Source organism: Montipora capricornis, chromosome 3 (genome assembly GCF_036669925.1).
Source record: "Montipora capricornis isolate CH-2021 chromosome 3, ASM3666992v2, whole genome shotgun sequence".
Taxonomy (NCBI): Eukaryota; Metazoa; Cnidaria; class Anthozoa; order Scleractinia; family Acroporidae; genus Montipora; species Montipora capricornis.
In genome coordinates this window covers 15,079,758-15,102,257 of record NC_090885.1, presented here as the reverse complement: position 1 = coordinate 15,102,257, position 22,500 = coordinate 15,079,758, and the positions used below count along the sequence as shown (strand labels likewise).

The 22,500-nt window shown below is 37.2% G+C and overlaps 2 protein-coding genes across 2 annotated transcripts in view; one reads left to right on the top strand and one right to left on the bottom strand.

The window, feature by feature from the left end:
* The window catches only part of LOC138042350 (hsp90 co-chaperone Cdc37-like), a 17,169-nt gene extending 4,112 nt beyond the window's left edge, over nucleotides 1-13,057 (bottom strand). The window contains exons 1-8 of the mRNA XM_068888206.1: nucleotides 12,942-13,057; nucleotides 10,283-10,416; nucleotides 9,455-9,560; nucleotides 7,871-7,918; nucleotides 6,529-6,579; nucleotides 5,796-5,861; nucleotides 4,584-4,742; nucleotides 369-484 (exon numbers count right to left, since the gene is read on the bottom strand). Coding sequence (XP_068744307.1) covers nucleotides 369-484; nucleotides 4,584-4,742; nucleotides 5,796-5,861; nucleotides 6,529-6,579; nucleotides 7,871-7,918; nucleotides 9,455-9,560; nucleotides 10,283-10,416; nucleotides 12,942-12,974 — 713 coding nt within the window. The 5' untranslated portion in view covers nucleotides 12,975-13,057. The remainder of the gene's footprint in view (nucleotides 1-368; nucleotides 485-4,583; nucleotides 4,743-5,795; nucleotides 5,862-6,528; nucleotides 6,580-7,870; nucleotides 7,919-9,454; nucleotides 9,561-10,282; nucleotides 10,417-12,941) is intronic.
* Nucleotides 13,058-13,110: 53 nt separating this feature from the next.
* Nucleotides 13,111-19,728, top strand: LOC138042349 (sphingomyelin synthase-related protein 1-like). The gene is made up of 3 exons (XM_068888205.1): nucleotides 13,111-13,925; nucleotides 18,060-18,210; nucleotides 19,276-19,728. Exons 1-3 carry the CDS (start codon nucleotides 13,167-13,169, stop codon nucleotides 19,590-19,592), a joined length of 1,227 nt encoding a protein of 408 aa, XP_068744306.1. The 5' UTR covers nucleotides 13,111-13,166; the 3' UTR covers nucleotides 19,593-19,728.
* The last annotated feature ends 2,772 nt before the right edge of the window (nucleotides 19,729-22,500 follow it).

The window sequence follows — 22,500 nt, the reverse complement described above, 5'->3', positions numbered from 1 at the left end:
TACAACCAGGAACACACTCCTTTTTTCAAAGGCAAGACATTTAAGTACTACCATCACTTCGCCAACTTCACTTGAGTTGCCTTGATTTGATTTCTACAGTTATATATTAATTGTAATTGATGGTTACTCGTAGATTAATCCCTAGTTACATGTTGCTAGTTCAGTAGTCAGTGAAAAATTGTCAAGACCATCTTAGAAAAAGAAAAACGATTGTTTTCAGCTTAAAATGTTTTACAAGCACCTTGTGATAGTCACGCCACACAACACGTTTTCCTGAAAAAACAAACCCAAAAAGCCATTTCCTTGAAAAAAATGGAGTCTTCCTGTGAACTCGCTATTCAGTTAAGATGGGACTATCTGCTACTTACTTGACAAAGAAAGAGTGAATGGTGGCCTGAGGAGAGGCATCCAGAGACTTTGCCAGCTCTAATATGTATTGCATGATGATTGTCTGATGTGCTGCTCGCTCCATCAGGGAGTGTTTCTGTGTGAGACAAAAACAGACTGCGTGGTGAAATTTTCCAAACGGTACAACATAGAATAACACTCCTCTTTATCTTCGTCTTCCAATGTTTGCTTGACACCTGACACATGAAAATTTGAATCTTTAACTGTCACTTTGGGGGCAAGTTTCGATTCAATGCTGTGTTACAAGTACTATTCAGAGAGCTACATAAGAGAGACTTGGTTGATCAAGAATGCAGTGATATAAATAAGTGGCCCATCCCAGATTACAAATAATTATTGTCAATAATTATAGAGGCAGTGCGACCCAGTGGCTAGGGTGCTTGCCTTGAGATCCGGAGATCCCGGGTTCAAGACCTGCTCTGACCACTTGCTGAATTTGTTCCCTGGTAGTCCCTGGTTCAACTTTCCAACTGCACTTGTAAATAGCCTACTGGTTTGCCTCCGGCCAGTTGGGATTCTTAACAGTTGCTGTTGTTGTGTTCTGTTGTTTCGTTGATTGTTTCAGATTGGCCCTGAAAAGCCCCTATGGGGAGTGGTCAATTAAGTATGTATGCATGTATGTAAGTAGCAGAAATCTATCAACCTATGAGGCCAAGCGGGCAGTATAAAGTCAGAATGGAGAAGAGACATCACAGGTTAAACCAGGATTACTGATGGATAGATGCCATAAATAATGTAACAGTTTACTCTATTAGGAGCTCACTAAAAACAGTTGGTTAGTACATGTATGCGGATTTCGGAGCAAAGGGTCCCCTGTTCGATCCTCGGTGATGTCAACATCAGAGGGTGGGGGGGGGGGGGGGTAAAGGGTGCAATGTTGGTTTCCATTGATACCAGCCTCAGAGCAGACGGAACTACCAACAAAAAATACATGTAAGGTGACTTTACCTTTATACATTTACATTCAAAATACTTGTAACAGCATAACCTGCGATCAGGCTCTATTTTAGTTTCGCGTGCTACGTAATGTGGAGTTGGCGAAACGAAAAATAGAGCCTGACCAAATTCCTCTTCGAAATTCCTTCTGCCCACCTTTTTTGATTGATTGACATGTCCTTCGTCGGCCAATCAAATTTACTTCCATTACACCAATACACGCGTGGACGGCAGATTCACGCTATTTTGTTTTGACCAAAGTTAATTACCGTGGGAGGAATATTATAAACGAATTCGAAAGTTACCGTTGGCTTTAATTTGAGAAAAACACATTTAAAGCATGGGGAATGTTTTCGACGACTATATTGCGGCAAAGGCCGGTGTAATTCTCCCTCCGAACTTCACTGAATATGCAATCTTTTAAGCTTGACATCTTAATTTGTAATTGAGATAACCTAGCATTTTGTCGTTGGACGGTTTGACAATAGATTTTTAAAGAAAAAAAAGAAATACATTATTCCTTTAACGTGTTTCCCATGAAGGTTTCTTTGGTGATTTTTTCGGGTAATATCTTCAGTTGCAGTGTATTTCTAGAATTGCGCGCAGTAAAATCATGATACGTTTGGCTGTTAATTTTTTGATGGAGTACGAACAGTAAGATGGACTCGCAAAGTTTCTTTTATTGTTGTACAATTGATCTCTCTGGAAACATGCCATTTTAGTTTCTGGAGTGTGAGTTTTAAGTTAAATCAACTGGAAATATTATGAAGTGTGCAAAAAAACCGTGTCATCAGTCATGTACAGTAAATAAATAAAGCCGTTTGATACACAGATATTCAAAACATGCATTCGTGTAACTTGCGATTTTATCAGCATCTCCTCCTGTTGATATATATGTCCCTTGTCTCATCCAGGAAACCAATATGCATCGGCTTTCATTGCCATTTGAAAGAACCAGCTATTTAGCGGCTTTCAAAACATCAGGGAACTTTGTGCCAAAGTTCTTTCAACCCCATGGCCACAGAGCTCGACAACGGAATCGCTAATTTCACTCGTTCCAGAGATTCAAACCCGATTCTGGACAACTTATGAGATATTTCAGATGGCATATCTCCATTTATACAAAAAAAATCAAGTTGCACCGTCCACGGCATTGTAAGAACAAAAGGGAGCAAATTTTGTCGTACACTTATGGCGGATTAGTCTCGAGGACTTCGCGAGAGCTCCGCGCAATCACGATGGCATTTTCACTTCCGGCGTTTCAACAGCCAATCAGATCACGAGTTTGGTCGGCCAAAATTTGGCCGACCAAACGGAATTCTTGAGAGACTTTTGGTCTAACCTGCGATCAGGCCCATTTTTAGCTTCGCTCATATGTTCTCTTATGTCGTCGCTCGCTAAAATTGGGCCTGACCAAAAGTCTCTCAAGAATTCCGTTTGGTCGGCCAAATTTTGGCCGACCAAACTCGTGATCTGATTGGCTGTTGAAACGCCGGAAGTGAAAATGCCATCGTGATTGCGCGGAGCTCTCGCGAAGTCCTCGAGACTAATCCGCCATAAGTGTACGAAGAAATTTGCTCCCTTTTGTTCTTACAATGCCGTGGACGGTGCAACTTGATTTTATTTGTATAAATGGAGATATGCCATCTGAAATATAACTTGTCCAGAATCGGGTTTGAATCTCTGGAACGAGTGAAATTAGCGATTCCGTTGTCGAGCTCTGTGGCCATGGGGTTGAAAGTACTTTGGCACAAACTTCCCTGATGTTTTGAAAGCTAAATAGCTGGTTCTTTCAAATGGCAATGAAAACCGATGCATATTGGTTTCCTGGATGAGACAAGGGACATATATATCAACAGGAGGAGATGCTGATAAAATCGCAAGTTACACGAATGCATGTTTTGAATATCTGTGTATCTAACGGCTATATTTCTTTACTGTACATGACACGGTTTGTTTGCACACTTCATAATATTTCCAGTTGATTTAACTTAAAACTCACACTCCAGAAACTAAAATGGCATGTTTCCAGAGAGATCAATTGTACAACAATAAAAGAAACTTTGCGAGTCCATCTTACTGTTCGTACTCCATCAAAAAATTAACAGGCAAACGTATCATGATTTTACTGCGCGCAATTCTAGATATTACCCGAAAAAATCACCAAAGAAACCTTCATGGGCAAACACGTTAAAGGAATAATGTATTTCTCTTTTTTTTCTTTAAAAATCTATTGTCAAACCGTCCAACGACAAAATGCTAGGTTATCTCAATTACAAATTAAGATGTCAAGCTTAAAAGATTGCATATTCAGTGAAGTTCGGAGGGAGAATTACACCGGCCTTTGCCGCAATATAGTCGTCGAAAACATTCCCCATGCTTTAAATGTGTTTTTCTCAAATTATTAAAAGCCAACGGTAACTTTCGAATTCGTTTATAATATTCCTCCCACGGTAATTAACTTTGGTCAAAACAAAATAGCGTGAATCTGCCGTCCACGCGTGTATTGGTGTAATGGGAGTAAATTTGATTGGCCGATGAAGGACATGTCAATCAATCAAAAAAGGTGGGCGGAAGGAATTTCGAAGAGGAATTTGGTCAGGCTCTATTTTTCGTTTCGCCAACTCCACATTACGTAGCACGCGAAACTAAAATAGAGCCTGATCGCAGGTTACTTTTGGTCAGGCCCAATTTTAGCGAGCGACGACATAAGAGAACATATGGGCGAAGCTAAAAATGGGCCTGATCGCAGGTTAGTAACAGCACTGAAACAATAACTAATGCTTATTTTGGTTCTAGTGGAAATTACTGGTATTAGAAATTAACATTACAGTGCGACCGGGAAAACCGTGAACACATGAAAAATGCCAGGAATGTTACTTCTGCCCAATCACGTGTCCAAAATCCACTCGCTAAACCCCAAAATATTTAGGTTTGTGGGGCAAGAATTGTGTCAGCTTTACACTTTCCAGGCAATTGATTTACTTTGACTTCATTCTGGTCGTTTTGTGAATAAGATAGATAACTAAACACAAACTAGGGAAAAACGATCTTTCTAGCCAAAGAAATGTCTTTCCATTAATAACAGTTATTCAGTATGCAGTTTTGTCCTTAAACATTATTGGCTTAAAAACTATAAGCATTCTTGACATAATATTTCAGTTGTTCACAGTTTTCCCGGTCGCACTGTAATATTTCAAAGTAATACGACAATTTATTATTACTGTGAATTACAGTACCTCTTGAACTTCCAGGTTAATGCACCACAAAGCAAGGTAATTGGCAGCGTCATCACACGCCAAGTGAGGGTTTGCACGCAGATACTCGTCACTGTCATTATAATCGCTGAGCATTCCAAAGTGTTCAATTTCCTTTTTGTATTTATCCATGAAGGCTTGCTATAACAGATAGGTCCAAAAATGCAGCTAGTTATAGATGCACACCAATTTTGATACATGTAAGTGTCACAAAGTGTCCCCAGACATTTCTCCTAAATATCAACATCATTTGAATCAAAAATGGCAGTTGCTGAATGTCCATCTAAAACAGTCAAGATACTGTAGCTCTGGCCTAAAAAACCCTCAAACTCCATGGCCAACTTTATAGTTGTAAACCAGGAGTTTCTATTCAGAACATGTTGTAATGTTTATCACTATTTGGCATCTCTGTGGCTTTCACAAAAAATTGTCAGATAGGAAAATGCAAGAGACAATAATTTATCACAAACATGTAGGCTAAAATTTAAACCCAGACTTCCCCAATGGACAGTTCCAAGGAGTATTGACAACTTGACAGTTTACGGAAGAGATTGTATATTGGATAATCAATGTTCTACATGTATTTACAATGATGACATAGCTATTCCATTTCTGTGGTGGGTTTCCATAAACTACAAACTCTTGAAACTGAATAAATCGATGCTTAAACTGCTAAAACGTGTTAACTTAAACAACTGAAATTGGTTAGCAGCTGACTTACCGGGTATGTGCTATTACCTGAACTGAAACTCAAGCCTATTTTACTTAAATGAATTCTTCCAAAATGTCAATCAAAGTTTTGTGCGCTTCCACAGGCGCACACAGTCTTAGAACTATGGGATACACAGCTCCAATGGCATGTGATTGCATCTCAACATGACCTGCATTGTACATCAAAGGGGATTTCCTAATGTGCAACGAAGCATTTATCTGGGTAACCAAATTTACGGGTTCAGTTGCCCAGCTTTAGAAAGAGGGATAACCTGGAATTTTTTTCCAATTTTGAGCACTGTGACTTGACAATATTAAATATAATGTGTAAAATCACTTCCTCATTTTTTCCAAAGGTCAGAATTTTGATCCTTTCAATGTATGTATTCCAAAGGCACAGACAACACAGGATTGTGGAAAGTGCTGACATACATGTATTAAACTACCTCGAGTGATGACCAAACATTTAAAGTTAATACTTACAGATTTTTCTACTTTCTCTTCTTCTGTTAGATTTTCATCTTGCTTTTTCCTTGGTGCATTTATGATCTGAACAGATATAAAATTTCTCAAATTCAGAGAGGCAGTCTGACTCCCCTTTTAGAGTAAAATTAATATTATTACAAAACTCATTAATAATTCATGATGGGAAACAAAAGAAATGTTTTATCAATCAATATCTGTATACATCTGATACAGATTTCTCTTCATTTCCGTAAATGTTTCTTTGGAATTTCCCAGTCAAAATGTCTTGAATCACCCAAAATACCTGGTGTACATTAACACTTAAATGCTGACATTTAATAAGTCACATACAATATCTGTCAGATTTGTATCACATTTAAAAACTCTCGGCGTGATACAGATCTGCTGCTCATATTGTTTATATTACATAAATTAAAGCATAAGTTCAATACACAAACATGACTCAGATCTACATGTAATTTGGCAAATAATAAATAATAACAAATTTTGTTGAGGACATCATAAAAAAAAGTGGACATTTAATAAGATAGTTACCAAGTTCAAGACAAAAAAGTTCAAAAACTTAATAAGCTTACATTATACTAGATTTCTTGGGTACTCCATTGACATTGCATGCTAAAGAAACTTACGATATATGCTAAAACAAACTGAATTTTCTTGCTACAATCATTAGACCGCACTATTTAAATAAAAAATATGCACTGCTATAATTTGCTTTAATCACACTTACTGTTCTGGTGAATCCTGCATGGCTAAGTGTGTCCACATTCTTGGGAGCTTTCTAACAAAAGCAAGCAGATGATTTGTCATTAAATTAATTTCAATGAATCACTTCAGTCACTCTACAATTAAAAAATTAAATAGAAGAAGAAGAATTCTACACATTGCCAATTTCATCAGACATTTTAAATGACTGTGCACAATAAATACAACTTACTGGAGTGAGACATTGACTCAGTGTCTTGGTTAATACAGTCCAAGGTATTTATTAATAACCCCTTCCCTACTAAATCAATACAGTTTATAGATCTTACTCTGTCTGACACCAGATGATTTTGCCTATCCTATCGATGGGGCCAGTTTCAGAGGTGAAAGGTCCAACATCTACATTATCCACTCAAAAACTACCAGTGTGTCTTTTTAAAAGAGAGAATGCATATGGCAGCCATGTTGATTCCCCAAGTAAATCCGCAAAGGAATTAAACTCTATTCATGAACAGACTAAGTGTGAGGGTGTACAAGATAATTTATGATGTACAATTTCATCACATATAAGGCAATTTTCAAAGCAAAGGTTTGGACAAAAATGAATTTGTTTTAATTTAAAACCCGACTGTTCCACAGCCTTTCAAAACATGTCACATCATGATTTTAAAACTTGCTGTCATTGCTCATTAGTTTAAATATAATAAAAGTCATAGCAAATGTATACAGGTTAAATTTAATTGCAGGTCTCAATGATTTTAACCACTGACGAGTAAAATCTTCTGGCGTTAGACAGAGTAAAATCTATAAGTGGCACTATTGGGAGTTAAAAGGTTAATGGGGACATAGTTTTTGGGTGAATCCAGCTGTTGTTAACCCTTTAAGCCCTGTGGGGTTCCCCATTGACGAGTAAAATCGTCTGGCGTTAGACAGAGTAAAATCTATAAGTGGCACTATTGGGAGTTAAAGGGTTAACCTAGTACTGTAGGTTGATTTGTAATTTCTTTGCATCTGGAATTCATTATCATAACTACTGAGACAAAGAAATTACAAACAACCTATAGTTTAAAATCCTTTTGAACTGAAATCAAATTCAACCTGTGCGATACATGTATCTTAGCGCATGGCTTAAAACGTTCCACCAAAATCAAAACTCTGCTAACAATTTCTAATGATACCAATTCATGCTCAGAAATACTTAATGCATTGGTAGTAATTTTTAGCACTGACATTCAAAGCTTAAAATTATCAATATTACAAAAAAGCCCAGTAATTTAAAATGGAGGTGGAGTTTTCCGCCAAATTGAAGAAGCTTTGTACATTGCACAAATTTAGTGGTACATTGACAACTTGACCAGTATATTCACCTTTTCTTTCTTGGTTAACTCCTCATCCTCTTTTCTTAGTTCTTTTTGCTGCAAGTAAAATTAATTAATACACTCAACTAAAAATGTTCAAGCCTTGAAAGCTGTCATTTAAACTGTAGTTAATAACTTTGAAGTGAAAGAAACTGTTTTACAGCCAGAACTTAAGTTCTTTTCAAAGCCAGGAAACAGTGTTTACGATCTGAGAAAGAGACTATTTTAAACCCACTTTCTAATCTTTTTCTTTGGACAAGAGCTTAAAACAGTACTGAGTACTGTAACTAGTATGAATAGTAATAATAATAATAATAATAATGATAATAATAAAGATAATAATAATAATAATAATAATAATAATAATAATCAGCAATAACTTTACAGGTATTAACAAATTCTTAAACAGTCTTAAATTTGCAATATATAATCTACTAAAATGCTAAAAATGATATTCACAATCTTCATCCGTATTTATAAATAATAAAAAATACTAAAAACTTCACTTCAACAGCATCAAATAAAGAATGGGAAAATATACTTAAAATGCTTCTATCCACAAAACGACGTCAATAAAGTGTCCCTACATTTTGACAAATAAATAGACTAGACAGTGATCAATGTCATGTATCACTGAGGCGTTCCTATCCAGCATTGTCACGGGCAGCTTTGAACAGTTCTTCCTCAAGCAATACTGCTGCTGTACTTTTGTGATCCACCTGATTCATGTACCGTACAAGTGCCAGTCACTGAAGATTTTTGCATCCAGTCGTGGGTGAGTTCTTCTATCTAGCTTTTACCTGGTCCTTACAAATCATAGATAACTTATTACCCAAATTTCTTGTTTCCTACCATACAATACAATACAATGCATACTTAATTGACCACTCCGGGCCATAGGGGCTTTTCAGGGCCAATGAAACACAATTAACAAAATGACTGAACAGAACAACAACAACGGTTAAGAATCCTAACTGGCCGGAGGCAAACCAGTTGGCTATTTACAAATGCATCTGGGAAGTCTAACCAGGGACTACTAGGAAAAAATTCAATGAGTTCTCAGAGCGGGTCTTGAACCTAGGATCACCACTGAGATTGCAAGGCAATTGCCCCAACCACTGGGCCATACGGCTTCCCTCTAAACTCTTTCAGTCAAATTGCCAAAAACTCTTTCTCTAAAAAATGACCATGTCTTCAACCATTCTCAGTTCCTTTTCAAGAACTGAGCACTTGTATTTCTCAATAGATCAAACGAGCAATGAGCAAACAAATGGCAGGAGTTCAATTAAGACTCCCGGATTTTTAGTCATTTTCACCAGTCTCCTTTGCAAATTGGCTAAATCCAATATGGCAACCACTATGTTACTTTACTTCGTTATTTTATTGTTTATTTTTTTTGCATGTTGCCCAAACAACAGAATATATGTACTGTACTGACAAATCCAAGCAAGTTGTGTGAGTTACATGTATTTACGTCAGTGCCTTGCGTGGGACGCATTAGAATTTTGATGATGATGCATTTTTTGGATTTTATTTGTGTCAAAATGCATGATACGAGATCCCTGTGTACTAAACATGATTTCAATTTTTAACCTTCTTTTCCAATGCTTGTAATTCCTGCTTTAGCTCTTTTTCTTTATCTTCAGATGCAGGCAGGCCCTTGAGTTCTTCTCTTACTTGATTAAGCTTTTTGTTATTCCTAATAAATCAAGACATTATGACAGCTGCCAGTAGTTTGCATTAAACTTCAAGCTTCTTGAAATTGTTGTTCCCAATTAAATAGGATCTATTAGACATACCAGCAGTCTAGCATTTTTACTTGTGCATGTTGTTTCAGATTATAATTATAATGTCTAGATAAGACAAAGGATAGTGAAAAACAAACTCAAGTCGTAGTCGTCTGAAAATGTTTAACCAAACAAAAATGTTAACTACAACACATACATGGAATACTCAACTTAAAAAATAAAAACAATTTTGTTATAAACCCTAACTCTAATACTTCCTGAGGGCCCCCCCCCCCCCCCAACTGAGTAAAATAATTGTCTGGCATTAGACAGAGTAAAATCTATTAAGTCTCACTCTCAGGGGTCAATGGGTTATTAACATCCACACATGTTCCCCTTGACAGATTAACCCCTGGGAGGGAGATCTAATAGATTTTACTTGTTAATGGGATGGGGGTAGGGGAGGGATAGTTAAGGAGTAAATGGTTTAATGACTTTAATTTAGAGACAAAAGTATCCCATTTCTCTGAGTGAAGTACATATGTAGCCAACGCTTTTCATCGACTGTTGGTATTTATTTGAAATCACTGCCTACCCAATGGAGGACGAAAGGAAATCCCTTGTAAGAGGAGTGTATGTGTTCTCTGGAACAGCACATTGCCTTTCTGAGAAAATAATCAGAGTATGAACTTACGCCTTCATCCTTGACTCAAGTGTTTCTCTTTCTTTCTTTGCATCTTCCATTCTCTCAACTCTTGCCTGGTGACGCCATCTGAACAGACTGGGCGTATCAATATTAGGGTGAGTGTCATCCTCATCATCACTAACCTGCAGGCAAAAAAGAGTTAAAATTAAATCCTGCTGTACATAACCATGACTTGTATCAGCGAACGAAATGATACATGAAATTCATGAATCATATTTTGAACTGTGGATATGAAATCAAGTGAAGATACACTGTATGATCCTCACAGTTATGAATGCAATTTTAGCAATTGCGCAAACAAGCCTGAAAAGTCTAGAACCGGGTATGAACAGGTCTTTAACCCCGGGATGCTGGTGTGATGCTCTAAACAACTGAGCTATGAAGCCACTGATGTTGTGAGCTGGTCATTTGTGGGTTCAAATGTTCTTGTGATGAATGAATGAATGATTGAATGTATGAATGAATGAATGAAATGATATATGTTCAAAATTAATCATATAATTATTCAACTGCAGATGTGAAATCAAGTGAAGTTATGATCCTTGCTATTATGAATGTTATTTTAGAATTTCATATATCATTTTGTTTGTGGATTCATTCATCACAGGAAGTACATTTGAACCCACAAATGACCAGCTCCCAACATCAGTGGCTTCATAGCTCAGTTGGTTAGAGGTCACAGGTTCAAACACTGTTGAAGTCCTGACTTTTCAGGCTTCCTAAGCATTATTTTGCTAAAAATTGCATTAATTACTGCAAGGATCATAGCTTCACTTGATTACAAAGTCATTCATGTAGCTAAATATAAATTATAACCACTATATTGTACAAACAAAGGCAGTTTGCAATAGTGTACTCCGAACCTTTTAACCAGTCTTTCTAGGACTAATTTATTTAAATTTAGTTTTATGAAGAGAATAGTTGGGGAATGGAATAGTCTCTCTCTTGATATTAGAGGAGAATCATCTGTGGAAGATTTTAAGTTGAAGGTTTCTAAATTTTGAACTCTTTGAATTTTTGCATATAACGGTATATTTTTAGTAGGTATATAGGTAGGTCGGAGTTTCCTCCTAGAATGGTGCTGTGGCACTTTTTGAGGATTCTTCCCATTTCAACACAATTCTTATGTAAATATTTCATTGATGTTTGTTGAAATAAAGCTTATTAGAGTGGTGTTTCATCACTGTGCATGAACTTAGAAGTTACATGTAGAATAGATACCCCAAATGTAGTTTAACTATTTACTGGGAGGGCAGGGGAAGGTGAGGTCAGGGCCTGTGCAGGTGACTAAGCACCTTGAGAGATCTTATAGAAGAGGATGAAGTTCTAGCAAAGACTAATTCCTCAGGAAGGAACAAATAAGTTCTAAGCCTGATGAATGAATAAAATGATTAATTTTATTACAGAGATACTGATGAAATACTAGGATTTTCCTACTAATGAAAACAATCATAATTTCACCACACACAGGGAACATAAATATTATCACTTTTATCTTTAACATGTGAAGATATAGGTGTCGTCATGGTAGCTAACATGATTAGCCAATAAAACGCAAGCTTCCCCTTCATTGTAAGATACTTTTGTGGTGTAATATAATTCTTCTGTACATTGACATTTTTTATGCACAAATTTATTTGACATTATCATGATTTCTTTTCACAACTTTCATATCTTGTTTCATGTTACACAACATGCATGTTTTAGCGGTTGGTGACCACTTTTTCACCCTTTTAAATGAATGCAAGCTGTTTTTATGCTCTAGTCATTTGTTTCTCCCACCCCTTGACCCCCCGGGGAAGGGTAGGGAAATTACATTTGAATGGTTGTAAAGTAGGTGTATTTCCACTGGGGAATAGAGCAGACAAACACACGTAATTCCCCCACCCCTCAGTTCCTAAAAGATTCTGAGTCATCAAGGAAATGTTAGGGAGATTACCACAATATACAGTTCTTGCCATTTGAGTGTGCCACATGAACTATATAAGGAACAAAAAAAAAAAAAAAACTGGATAGAAACAAGACAGGAATAAGCGACCAAAAAAAAATTTTTGCACGTGTGAAAGTGCTCATTACCATTGCTCTTCGTTTCTTTTCAGTCCCAGTCCTCCTATGTAAGAATTCCCCGATATTTCCCCCTGTATGTCCCCAGAGGGGTAGGGCAGAGGAACGAAAATCTTGTAATTTCCCTACCCCCTAGAGGCGTAATTATGGCGTAATCTCGCGTAATTGCCCTAGTAATTTCTCCATATGTCCCCACTATCCCCGGGGGTCGGGGGGTGGGGGAAACAAATGACTAGTGCATTAATCTGGACATTTTATCAAATCTATAACTGTATACTATCAGCGATCCACTATCAATATACTATGGGAGATACTGTCAGCACTCAAGGATAAAATCCGTATCCTCGCTCGGCCATGTAATATCCTCTATTTTTTGTCTGATAAGGGCAGACCAAAGTCCAAATGACCATTTTAACTGGTAACAATTGATGGCAATCATACAGCCAGCTTTTCTCGTATACGTATGCATGGTTGTACTTTCAAGTTCTGTAACATAAGCTTACTTTGTGGAAAGTCAAGAGAACATAACAACAGAGACAGGTGCACAAATAAGAGCGTGAGGCCTGCTAGGAAAAGCACTCACCTCGATGTGATCCCACTTACTGTAATCTACCATATTGTAAGGTTTTGTCTGCGAAAATATTGCCAAACAAAATATGGCTGGCGAAGGCAAACCTTTCAAACGGAAGCAATCGTAGAAGAAAAGGACTGGTAACTGATGTATTGAACCGCTGGAGAAGTATATGGCAGGCCTCTCGGGCTCTTAGTTTCAAATGATGACAGCTCAACTTTCAGAGAAAGAAAAGTCATGGTGGGCCAGGGTAAAGTGGTAACAAATTGGACTTGTGAAGACGTCCGTTTGTGGCTACAAGGAAAGGGTTTTACAGAGTATTCGAATATCTTAAGTCATGACCATAAGATCGACGGCAAGGCTCTTTTGGCCCTTTGCGAAAGTGACCTCAGAAATCCACCGCTTGAGTTGAAAATCCTTGGAGATATAAAGCGCCTATGGCTGGAGATAGACGCTATACAACAACGCAACAGGCCGCCAACTGCTCCGTTATACGTACCTAATGGTTACAGAAAAAGGAGTGTCGATCAGATAGATGGTGTTTCGGACATAGGGCAATGTGTGCTTAAAGACGACATTAATTCTGATGATGATATGGACAGACCAGACCTCGACATATTATTTTCCGCCTTTTCAGACATTTCCGAAACAAGTCGGACTTTGATCAGTGTGGTTTACGCGTTCTCTGCTTTCTTCGTCACTTCTTTTGTGATGGTTTTTGTCCACGACCGTGTACCAGATATGAAGAAATACCCGCCTTTGCCTGATATAGTGTTGGACAATGTTCCCTTAATACCTTGGGCGTTTGAGATGTGTGAAGTTACTGCGCTTATTCTGACTGTCGTGATGGCCATTGTTATGTTCTTTCATAAACACAGACTCATTGTTGTTCGCCGCATGGCTGCGCTGTGTGGTACAGTCTTTCTTCTTCGTTGTGTCACAATGTTCGTCACATCTCTAAGTGTACCTGGTATTCACCTTGAATGTTCTGGAAAGGTGAGTTGTTTTAAAAACAATAGGCCTTTAAATATAGCTTTCCCTTTTGGTGAGTTTATTCCTTCCAATTCCAACCTGTCTTTTTTAAACGAAAAACTGATTCAGTAGCGATTCTAGAATACCTGGCGACTATTGTATAATCTTGTAGTGGCATCCCTTGAAGGGTAATTCGCTTTGAAGGCATATAGCAAAGGGTGTCTTGAAAACAAAGACCCCTATGACCCTAAGACTCGAAAATGAAGAAAAGTAACCCACAACCCTCAATTTGGCTAACCCTAGGCCTAAAAACCAACTTAAGGCGTAAGTTAGGGTTAGGGTTAGGGTTAGGGTTTGGGGGTTACATGTACTTTCTTCCTTTTCGAAGTCTTAGGGGTTTGTTTTCAAGACACCCATATAACAATAGATACTGTTCATATGTGAATTCAATTAAGTGGGCAGGTATTCCAGAATCTAACCCTGATTCCGACCAATCAACTTAAGTTTGGAGATTCTAGCAGATTCCTGGAAGCCCTGCAAAAAATGGTGCCATACTGTAAACTGCTGCTTAAAATCCCTGGGATCTGTTGCAACCTCATAAGGGGTCTTAGGTGGGGTTATAAATGAGGGGTTTATATCCCATGGAGCTTATAATTGCAGTAAAAAAGTTTTCAAAATGAGGTACATGTATTTTTGAGTGAAATACATGGTATTATTATTTTCCGAGAGGGCACGGTATTGAATCCTGCAATCTGATTGGTTCTTCGTACGGTCTGGATTTTCCTGTCTCTACCCACCAGCACGGTAACGCTTGGAGAGTTTCTGTCCTTCACCTTAAATTTTCATTTTTTGAAACCGAATCCCGTTTACATACAGAAGTTACTTTTTATTAGACAAGATGGAAATAGAATTCAAATAAAAAATAATATTAAGAACTCTTTGAAACTTTTAGTTTCAAGGCTACTGCCTAAGAAAATTTTACCGGAGCACTTCGAGCTTCCAACATTAAAAGGTAGTAGCCCGAGTCATTTTTTCAAGAGCCCAGAATTAATTAATCAAAAGTGAGGATGAATCACCTTGTGATAAGTTAGGTGCCCGTTCGGGCTACTCGTTCAGAGATTTGGTCTCCCACGCTTGTAAGTATGGCACCCCAGGTGACCGTTAGGCAGCAGCCTTGAGTTTCTACAGTGTAAGTCGCTTTAATACTACATTCGCTATCAAGCGCGACGTGAGTCAACAATTTAAAAAGTGATTTCAGAGAGGAAGGGAGTGAGAGGAAAAAAGTAAATAAGTTATTTACCAGCTAAGGGCCAGTCTGTATAGCATAAAACGTTGACCTTGGTCTTGAAAAAGCTGCCTGCGGCCTCGGGCAGCATTTTCAAGACCTTGGTCACAGTTTTTCACTATACGGACCTCCCAGCTGGCAAATGACATATATTTATTTTTTGTTTAATGATTTTTAGTGTTTAGCTTTTAATAAAATCAACTTCATTTCAATATTTTGAACAAAACCAAAGCTCTCTCCAAGTTAATTAATTCTGTAGACAAACAAAGCCCTTTGTTAAGTTGATGCCTGTCAAATCAGTATTGTACTTTAGTAATACAAACAATTCATCGCAAAGATATTTGACAAGAGATTTTTACCTTAATTATTTTATACAATAAAAGAAGAGTCTGTGAGACACCTCGTTGATGAGTTTCTCAAATGAGTGAAAAAGTTATTAGATGTTGTAACAGATTGGCTATAAGTGACTCACACAAAGGTACACAATACAATATACAAGAAGAAGGTTGAAAAGTTTCAATCATGGCTGACATTTTGTGTACATACATGTATCAGTTTCATCCTTGATAAACTTTACAGTTGATAAACTTTACAGTTGATAAACTTTACAGTTGTGAGCAAAATCAATTAAGAGAATTTTTGACGTGGTCAGATTAGATTTCACAAAAGGAAATATGAAAGGCAAGGTTTGAACAAAAAAGTACACAGCCTGTGACTGGCAATTTTGAACTGACTTTCCCAAAATAATTATGACTTCCCTCTTTTCTAAGGGGATTAGCAGAGATTGCACCTTCTCCTTGCTCACCAAAGTTTCTTGATTTCATTTTGATACGAAGAACAATACTCTAGACCAGCAAGAAATTAAAAGGGCCCTTCACATTCTGACATTAATTTTGCAAATATGAAATTATTGTAAACATCTTTTAATCTTTGTTCTAAGTCAGCGAGGGATGAAGACAAATTATTTCCAAATTCTGCTGGTTCAACCTCAGACACTGAAGAGATCAGTAACTTGGCACGACTAGGTGAGGCGATCCAATATAATAAGACAGGTGCTTTGATTGGTTCAAATAGAAGTCATCTTGCAATTGGCTAAAAAATGTGCTAACACCAGAAAACATTTGTATAAATTGCCTCACCACATTACCCTCACTGACTTTGTCATCAATGAGGTAAAAAGGGAGTTGAACTTACTGACTGGCAATAGTTTTTTATACACTTTTCTTTTTGAAGTAGTAAAGGCCACCTGTTAAAATGATCAATATCACTTTAAACAATAATACCTCGGTGGGCTTTTATATGGGTGGGGCACGTTTTGTTTAAAGATGTACACTGTAGGTTGGCTTACAACTCTGGGGCTGAAAAGAGGGGTTGGGTGGGTGAGGGTTTTTACCCACTGACTTCAGCATGGCTACCTAGGGCGCTCCCAGTTGACGAGTAAAATCGTCTGGCCTAAACCAGAGTGAAATCTCAGTGTTTGGACGGTCTTACTCCTGGGAGTCAATGGGGACTCTGTTTTTGACTGCTTAAGCCATTGACTCCTGGAGCACCCTAGGACGCCCGCAGTTGACGAGCAAATTCGTCTGGCATTAGACAGAGTAAAGCGTGGTTCCCACTTTGTGATTTAAGCACAAACATAAGCGTAAGAAAAATCGCATTGGAATGGGTGTAAAATAAGCACAAGCACAAGAAAAGGAAATTTTCCTTTTTTGTGCTTGTGCTTGTTTCACCAGTGGGAACCAGCATAAGTTAAGCATAAGCACAGCATAAGCAGAGGCATGACGATTTGCACGCCATGTTGAATCTTACTGGATCTTTTCCGACTTTACTTCACTTGCGTATTGCCTGATTTTTCTTGCTTGTTTCTCATGGAACTGGGCTTAAGGGCTCACAGACAGATTTTTTGAGCTTAATGAGCTTAACAAAGCGTTATATTTTTCTTAAAGTTAACCTTAACGTTTACATTGTGGAAATAAAATTCTACCGTAATTACAAAATTCTGGAAATTCCTGAGGGGAGGGGGGTCATCAAAGACCCCCTGGAAAGGAAAATCCTGGGGGTAGGGGGGTGCAAATCCAAAGTCTTCCGTGGTAGGGGTATGGATATTTTCTGGAACCACACAAAATCATCATATCGTGAGCTGACCTGAAAACTGACTCACAAGCAAAAACAGCACTAACTGTTGTTTGCATCGACGGTTTTTCCCCATCCAGGCCCTTAAAGGGGCTAGGTCACACAATTTTGGGCAATTTCAGCACTGATCGAATGGTCATAGAATTAACTAAAATATCAAAATAAGTGTTCAAATCTATAGAAGAACTCTAACAAAACACAGGGAAGCCAAGAAGGGACATGGATGGACAAAACTGGAGAGGATTGAAATGGATTGAATTTGGGTCAATTTGAAAAACGTCGGCCCACCTTTTTTCAAATTTATATCAGTCTATATCAAAATGTCATTTACAAAGCTGGAAAATCATTGTTAGTTGTTATGTGGCCATGATTTTGCAAATGAAAGACTTTTGCTCTGCCAATTTGACGTTTAGAGCTCATAATTAGCAAAATTAAACAAAGTAACCTAAAATAGCGTGACCTAGCCCCTTTAAGAGAGTCTCACTCCTGGGGGTCAAAGAGTTAAGAGGTATTTTACCATCATTCCTACCAGACAAGTAAACAGGTCAAGAAGAAAGGTCATCTGCAACTGATCCCTACCAATAAACTTGAAAAAAGTTGCTGAAATTGTCACCGGGTGTTGGTGATATTCACAGTGGTTGTGCAAAATATTTTGTTGTTGTAGTGGATTTCTATGACTAAATGAAATAATTGTTTAAAAAATTATTAAAAGTAACATTCTTATCATGTTTCTGTTGTAGTTGTACGGTGACACCTGGGCAAAAATCCAAAGAGCATTTGTGATTCTGTTTGGTTTTGGCTTGTCAGTGAATGGTGTGCGGACTTGTGGTGACTACATGTTCAGTGGTCACACAGTTACCATCACCCTGCTGAATTTCTTTATCTCTGAATGTAAGTACATGTATATTATGCACTAGACAGTAATAGATTATATTTTGTGGTTTTTGTGACGTACTGTCTCTTCACCAAATTTAACAAGAGAGAGATTTTTTCTTTCTTGGAGGTGGTTTGGATGACTGATTATGCCTCAGGCTTTGCATGGGACATTACTATAAAACCATGAAACAGCGAAATGAAACACCATGTATGACTCCACCATAAATTGAATACTAACCGTCAAAAGGTTGGATTTGAGATTAACTATCGTTTTAGGCCTAAAAACGTATTGCCCCTTACCTCAATCTTAAACTCAATGAATTAGGAGCAGTAATGTTTTAGGCCAAAAACTCAAAATCCAACCTTTGTTGGTTAGTGTTCAATGCAGGGTGAGGTCAGATATGGTGTTTTTGTGTTCCGTTTTGCTATTTTGTGGTTTAGTAATAATGGTACCCGTTTCCATTTAGATATTGTTCACCACTAACTGCATTCATATAATTTTTTTTACTTTAATTTACTCAAACCACTGTACCGTGAAATGGCATTTTCTGGGTTGTGTTGAGAAAATGAGAGAATTGGCATTGACAATATAAAATAATTAAGGTGCGTTACATGTACTACAGTTTTTGGAAGACAAAGATCAAGATTTTGAAATTTGTGAAGTCTAAGCAACAGGATGTCTCTTCTGAAGTGTTAGTCATTGCAATTGATGTAAAATGTAATTTTACCAAACAAATAAAACAATGCAAATCAGGGGAAAATGCTAAATATGGCAACTGAGCTCCTGGAAGGGTCACTGGAAGCTAGACATTTCAAAGGCCTTTTTCACAGAAACTAGGTAAAATTACATTTCAAAATCTTGATCTTTGTCTTCAGAAAACTGTAGTAAGCCAACTTACTTGTAGGTGAAGTATGATTTTCTGAGTGAGTGTAGTGTTGAGAAAGACTGTTCAGGATGACATTGACTGATGTTTTTGACCCACAAAAACCAATTGTTAGTGGGTTAATTTATTTGAAATGTGTCTTTGTTTGTTTGGTTATTTACCAAATTATTTAAATGATTTTCATCTCTCTTCTTAGACACACCAGTGCATATGTACTACCTTCACACATGTTGTTGGGTGTTGAACATGTTTGGAATCTTCTTCATTCTGGCAGCTCATGAACACTACTCAATTGATGTGGTCATTGCTTTCTACATCACATCGCGTTTGTTCCTTTATTACCACACCCTTGCTAATACACGTGCATTAAAGAGAATAGATAGCAGAAGAACGCGCGTGTGGTTCCCTTTGTTCTGGTTCTTTGAAGAGAAAGTTTCAGGCAAAGTTCCAAATGAGTATGAATGGCCTCTGAAGTGGCCGTCTTTCTTTTCTCTAAAAGCAAAGTCACTGTAAGGTAAGACACAGGTAATGTGCTGGGATGATTACAGGGCACAAAATTAATGATGAAAATTGAATGGCTACAATCACCATTGCCTTTGCCATTTTTGTATTTATTCAGTGGTTATGGTGTTACATTGTATTTACTGTACATGTATACAGATTCTGTGCATTCACACCAACTGGATTTGCCTTTTGATTGTTTGGAATTAACGTCTACTAGTATGGTGCAGAACTTTGCAAATATATTATTTATGATTATTTTACAAGGAGACCAGCATTGATTACTGAAAGGCATACATGTGTAATGATAATTTTATGATGATTTCCAATAGTTTTGAAACTGTAATGAACAAAATGTTATCTTTTACAGGACATTGTCTAATATATTTTGAGTCATATTTAGAAGCTATCGTATTTATTCAATTCTCTTGCCACATCAGGGCCCAGTTGTTCAAACGTCGATTAACACTAAACCGTGCTTATGTAAATACAAATCCAGGCTTGAATTTTGCCTGTAGTAAAGCCTTCACCAAGTGTCAGTAATAATAATATTATTTTTATGCTGAAGGAGTGCAAAAGTCTCGTCAATTTTGGAGGCAAAAAATCTAGTTGAAAAGTTTACTATTCAGAAATTAGACTTCAATAAGTATTTAGGTTTCCGGTAATCCAGGATTAAGTTTAATAATCAGGCTGTTAACATATTAGCCCAGGGCGTGGTTGTTCAAAAGCCGAGTAACGCTAATCCCAGAATAAAAATTAACCGAGGATTTCATTTCTCTACTCCCAAAACTTTACATTAGAAGAAGTGAATCTTCAAAAACAAAAATAAGCAAAAGAAACTTTCACCAAAAAGTTGAAAACATAAAACAAAAGGCCACGTTAGTCCTGGATTAAGTGAATCGGCTTTTGAACAACTGGGCCCTGGGCTATAAATTCTACTTTCATTTTTGAAGTGGTTTAACATTGATAGTGAACATCAACTCTTCCTTGGTAACACACAAAGTTGATGCTGTGCTGCAGTTCAACATAAAAAAAAATGCTTGTTTGGATGTTACTCTTTTGCTAATTTGGAAAGCAATAGCTTAGACTATGATCGTAGTGAACAAGTCAAGCCTCTGTCAAAATTTAAGTGGATGGATGGTCTAAAGGTTAACCTTAATATACATACTGCAGGTCATAAAAAAATTCTATAATATTTATTAATTTAAAATGGTTATTACAGAATTAAGTATCTTACTTCAAAATACGATGTTGGAGTAATTATTTGGTTTACTGTAATAGTATTTGGGCAGAAAGGGACATTTGTCGCTTGATGTCGAGTCTTGATGGTATAATTTGGGCATAAAATTATTATTTCCTTAAATAAGTATTCAGTGTTGCAAAAAGCAATATTGGATTATAAGTATTTAAAATGACATTCTGTTTTGTGATTTTTTTCTTAATACAGTATTACGTGGATTAGATTACTAACCCAACTGTAACAGTTAAAATAGAGATGGTGTGGTTTATTATTCAAGTTATCAACAAATTATTTTGCTCTTGGAGTGATTCTTTGTAAACAAAAGTAATATATTATCAATTAGGATGGGTTTAATATGTTTTTTGATGGTTGCTGTTAATAATGATGATTGCAACAGCTATTTCTCACATGTAATCCAGAATAATTATTGTCCCAGATTCCTTGATCAACCCAACAAAACGCCATTGGTGCATTATTTTCTTGTTATGGGATGCATGGCGCACATATCAGCCCACCCTGTTGTAGCTGTGAAATTTTCACTTTTTAACAAAACGTTATAAAGCACACTCTGTGTTTTTAGAGATCTGAAAATGTTTTGAATGAATAACAAAACAATTATTATTGAATTGGGTTTTCATAATATGTATGTGAAAAATCTGCATTATGAAGAGAGTGTTATCTGGGACAAGACCCAGGGCCCGGTTGTTCGAAAGCCGATTAACTTAATCCAGGATTAGTGTAAACTTTTGTTTCATGTTTTCAACTTTTTGGTCTAAGTTTCTTTCGTTTACTTTTGTTTTTCAAGATCGACTTCTTCTCATGTAAAGTTTTGCCAAATATCAGTGTTGAACAGCATTTAGGAGAAGAGAAATAAACTCCTTGGTTAATTTTTAATCTGGGATTAGCATTAATCGGCTTTTGAACAACCGGGCCCAGAACTTTACAATTATTGTATTTAAAAAGCCTCATTAATGATCGATGATTATCAATTTGTTGGTGGTAGTTTTAAATAAAACAGTTTTTCCACAGTTCTGTTGGGTTCATGTGAATTACTGTGAGATTGTGTTTTGTCCAGTTTAGTTCAGTTTAGTTTAATTTGCGAATGTGAAAATGATTTACACATACGAAATGTTAATGGCACCCATTGGGAACTCGGAAAAATCCGTGTCCCAGACGGGACTCGAACCCACAACCCCCGTGATGTAGTCGGATGCTTTAACCACTGAGCTACTGGAGACTCTATGGTGAGCAAGGTTTAAATGTGGGCCTTTAACTCGAGCTGCATCACGCAGCTACAGAGTCAAAAAAGCGACTGACACTGATAGCTCATAAATGCATTGCGCAGTCACCTTTAAGCATATCTGAGATGCGGCCAATCGACCACCCAAGTGATGGAATGTGAGAATGATTTACCCAGGGAATGATTTAAATCATTTTCACATTTGCTCACTTGGGTGGTTGGTTTGCCGCATCTCAGATATGCTGAAAGGTGACTGCACGATGCAGTTATACAGGTGTAGGTCCCATTACCATTTCATATTAGTTTAGTTTATCAGAGTTTCACCATCAAGGTGGTCACACAACAGAGGAAAGCTCCAATTATTGGAATCCATGTGCACGATAGTAGCTCCATATTCAAATACTTGAAGTTGAACAGTTTGTATCGTATGGCCTATAGCA

Bases quoted from the DNA above. Each gene is read 5' to 3' on its own strand.
- LOC138042349 (XM_068888205.1), top strand. From the start codon at position 13,167: ATGGTGGGCCAGGGTAAAGTGGTAACAAATTGGACTTGTGAAGACGTC. The intron at 13,926-18,059 runs GTGAGTTGTTTT...TTTCTGTTGTAG, and splicing joins ACCTTGAATGTTCTGGAAAG to TTGTACGGTGACACCTGGGC. The intron at 18,211-19,275 runs GTAAGTACATGT...CTCTCTTCTTAG, and splicing joins GAATTTCTTTATCTCTGAAT to ACACACCAGTGCATATGTAC.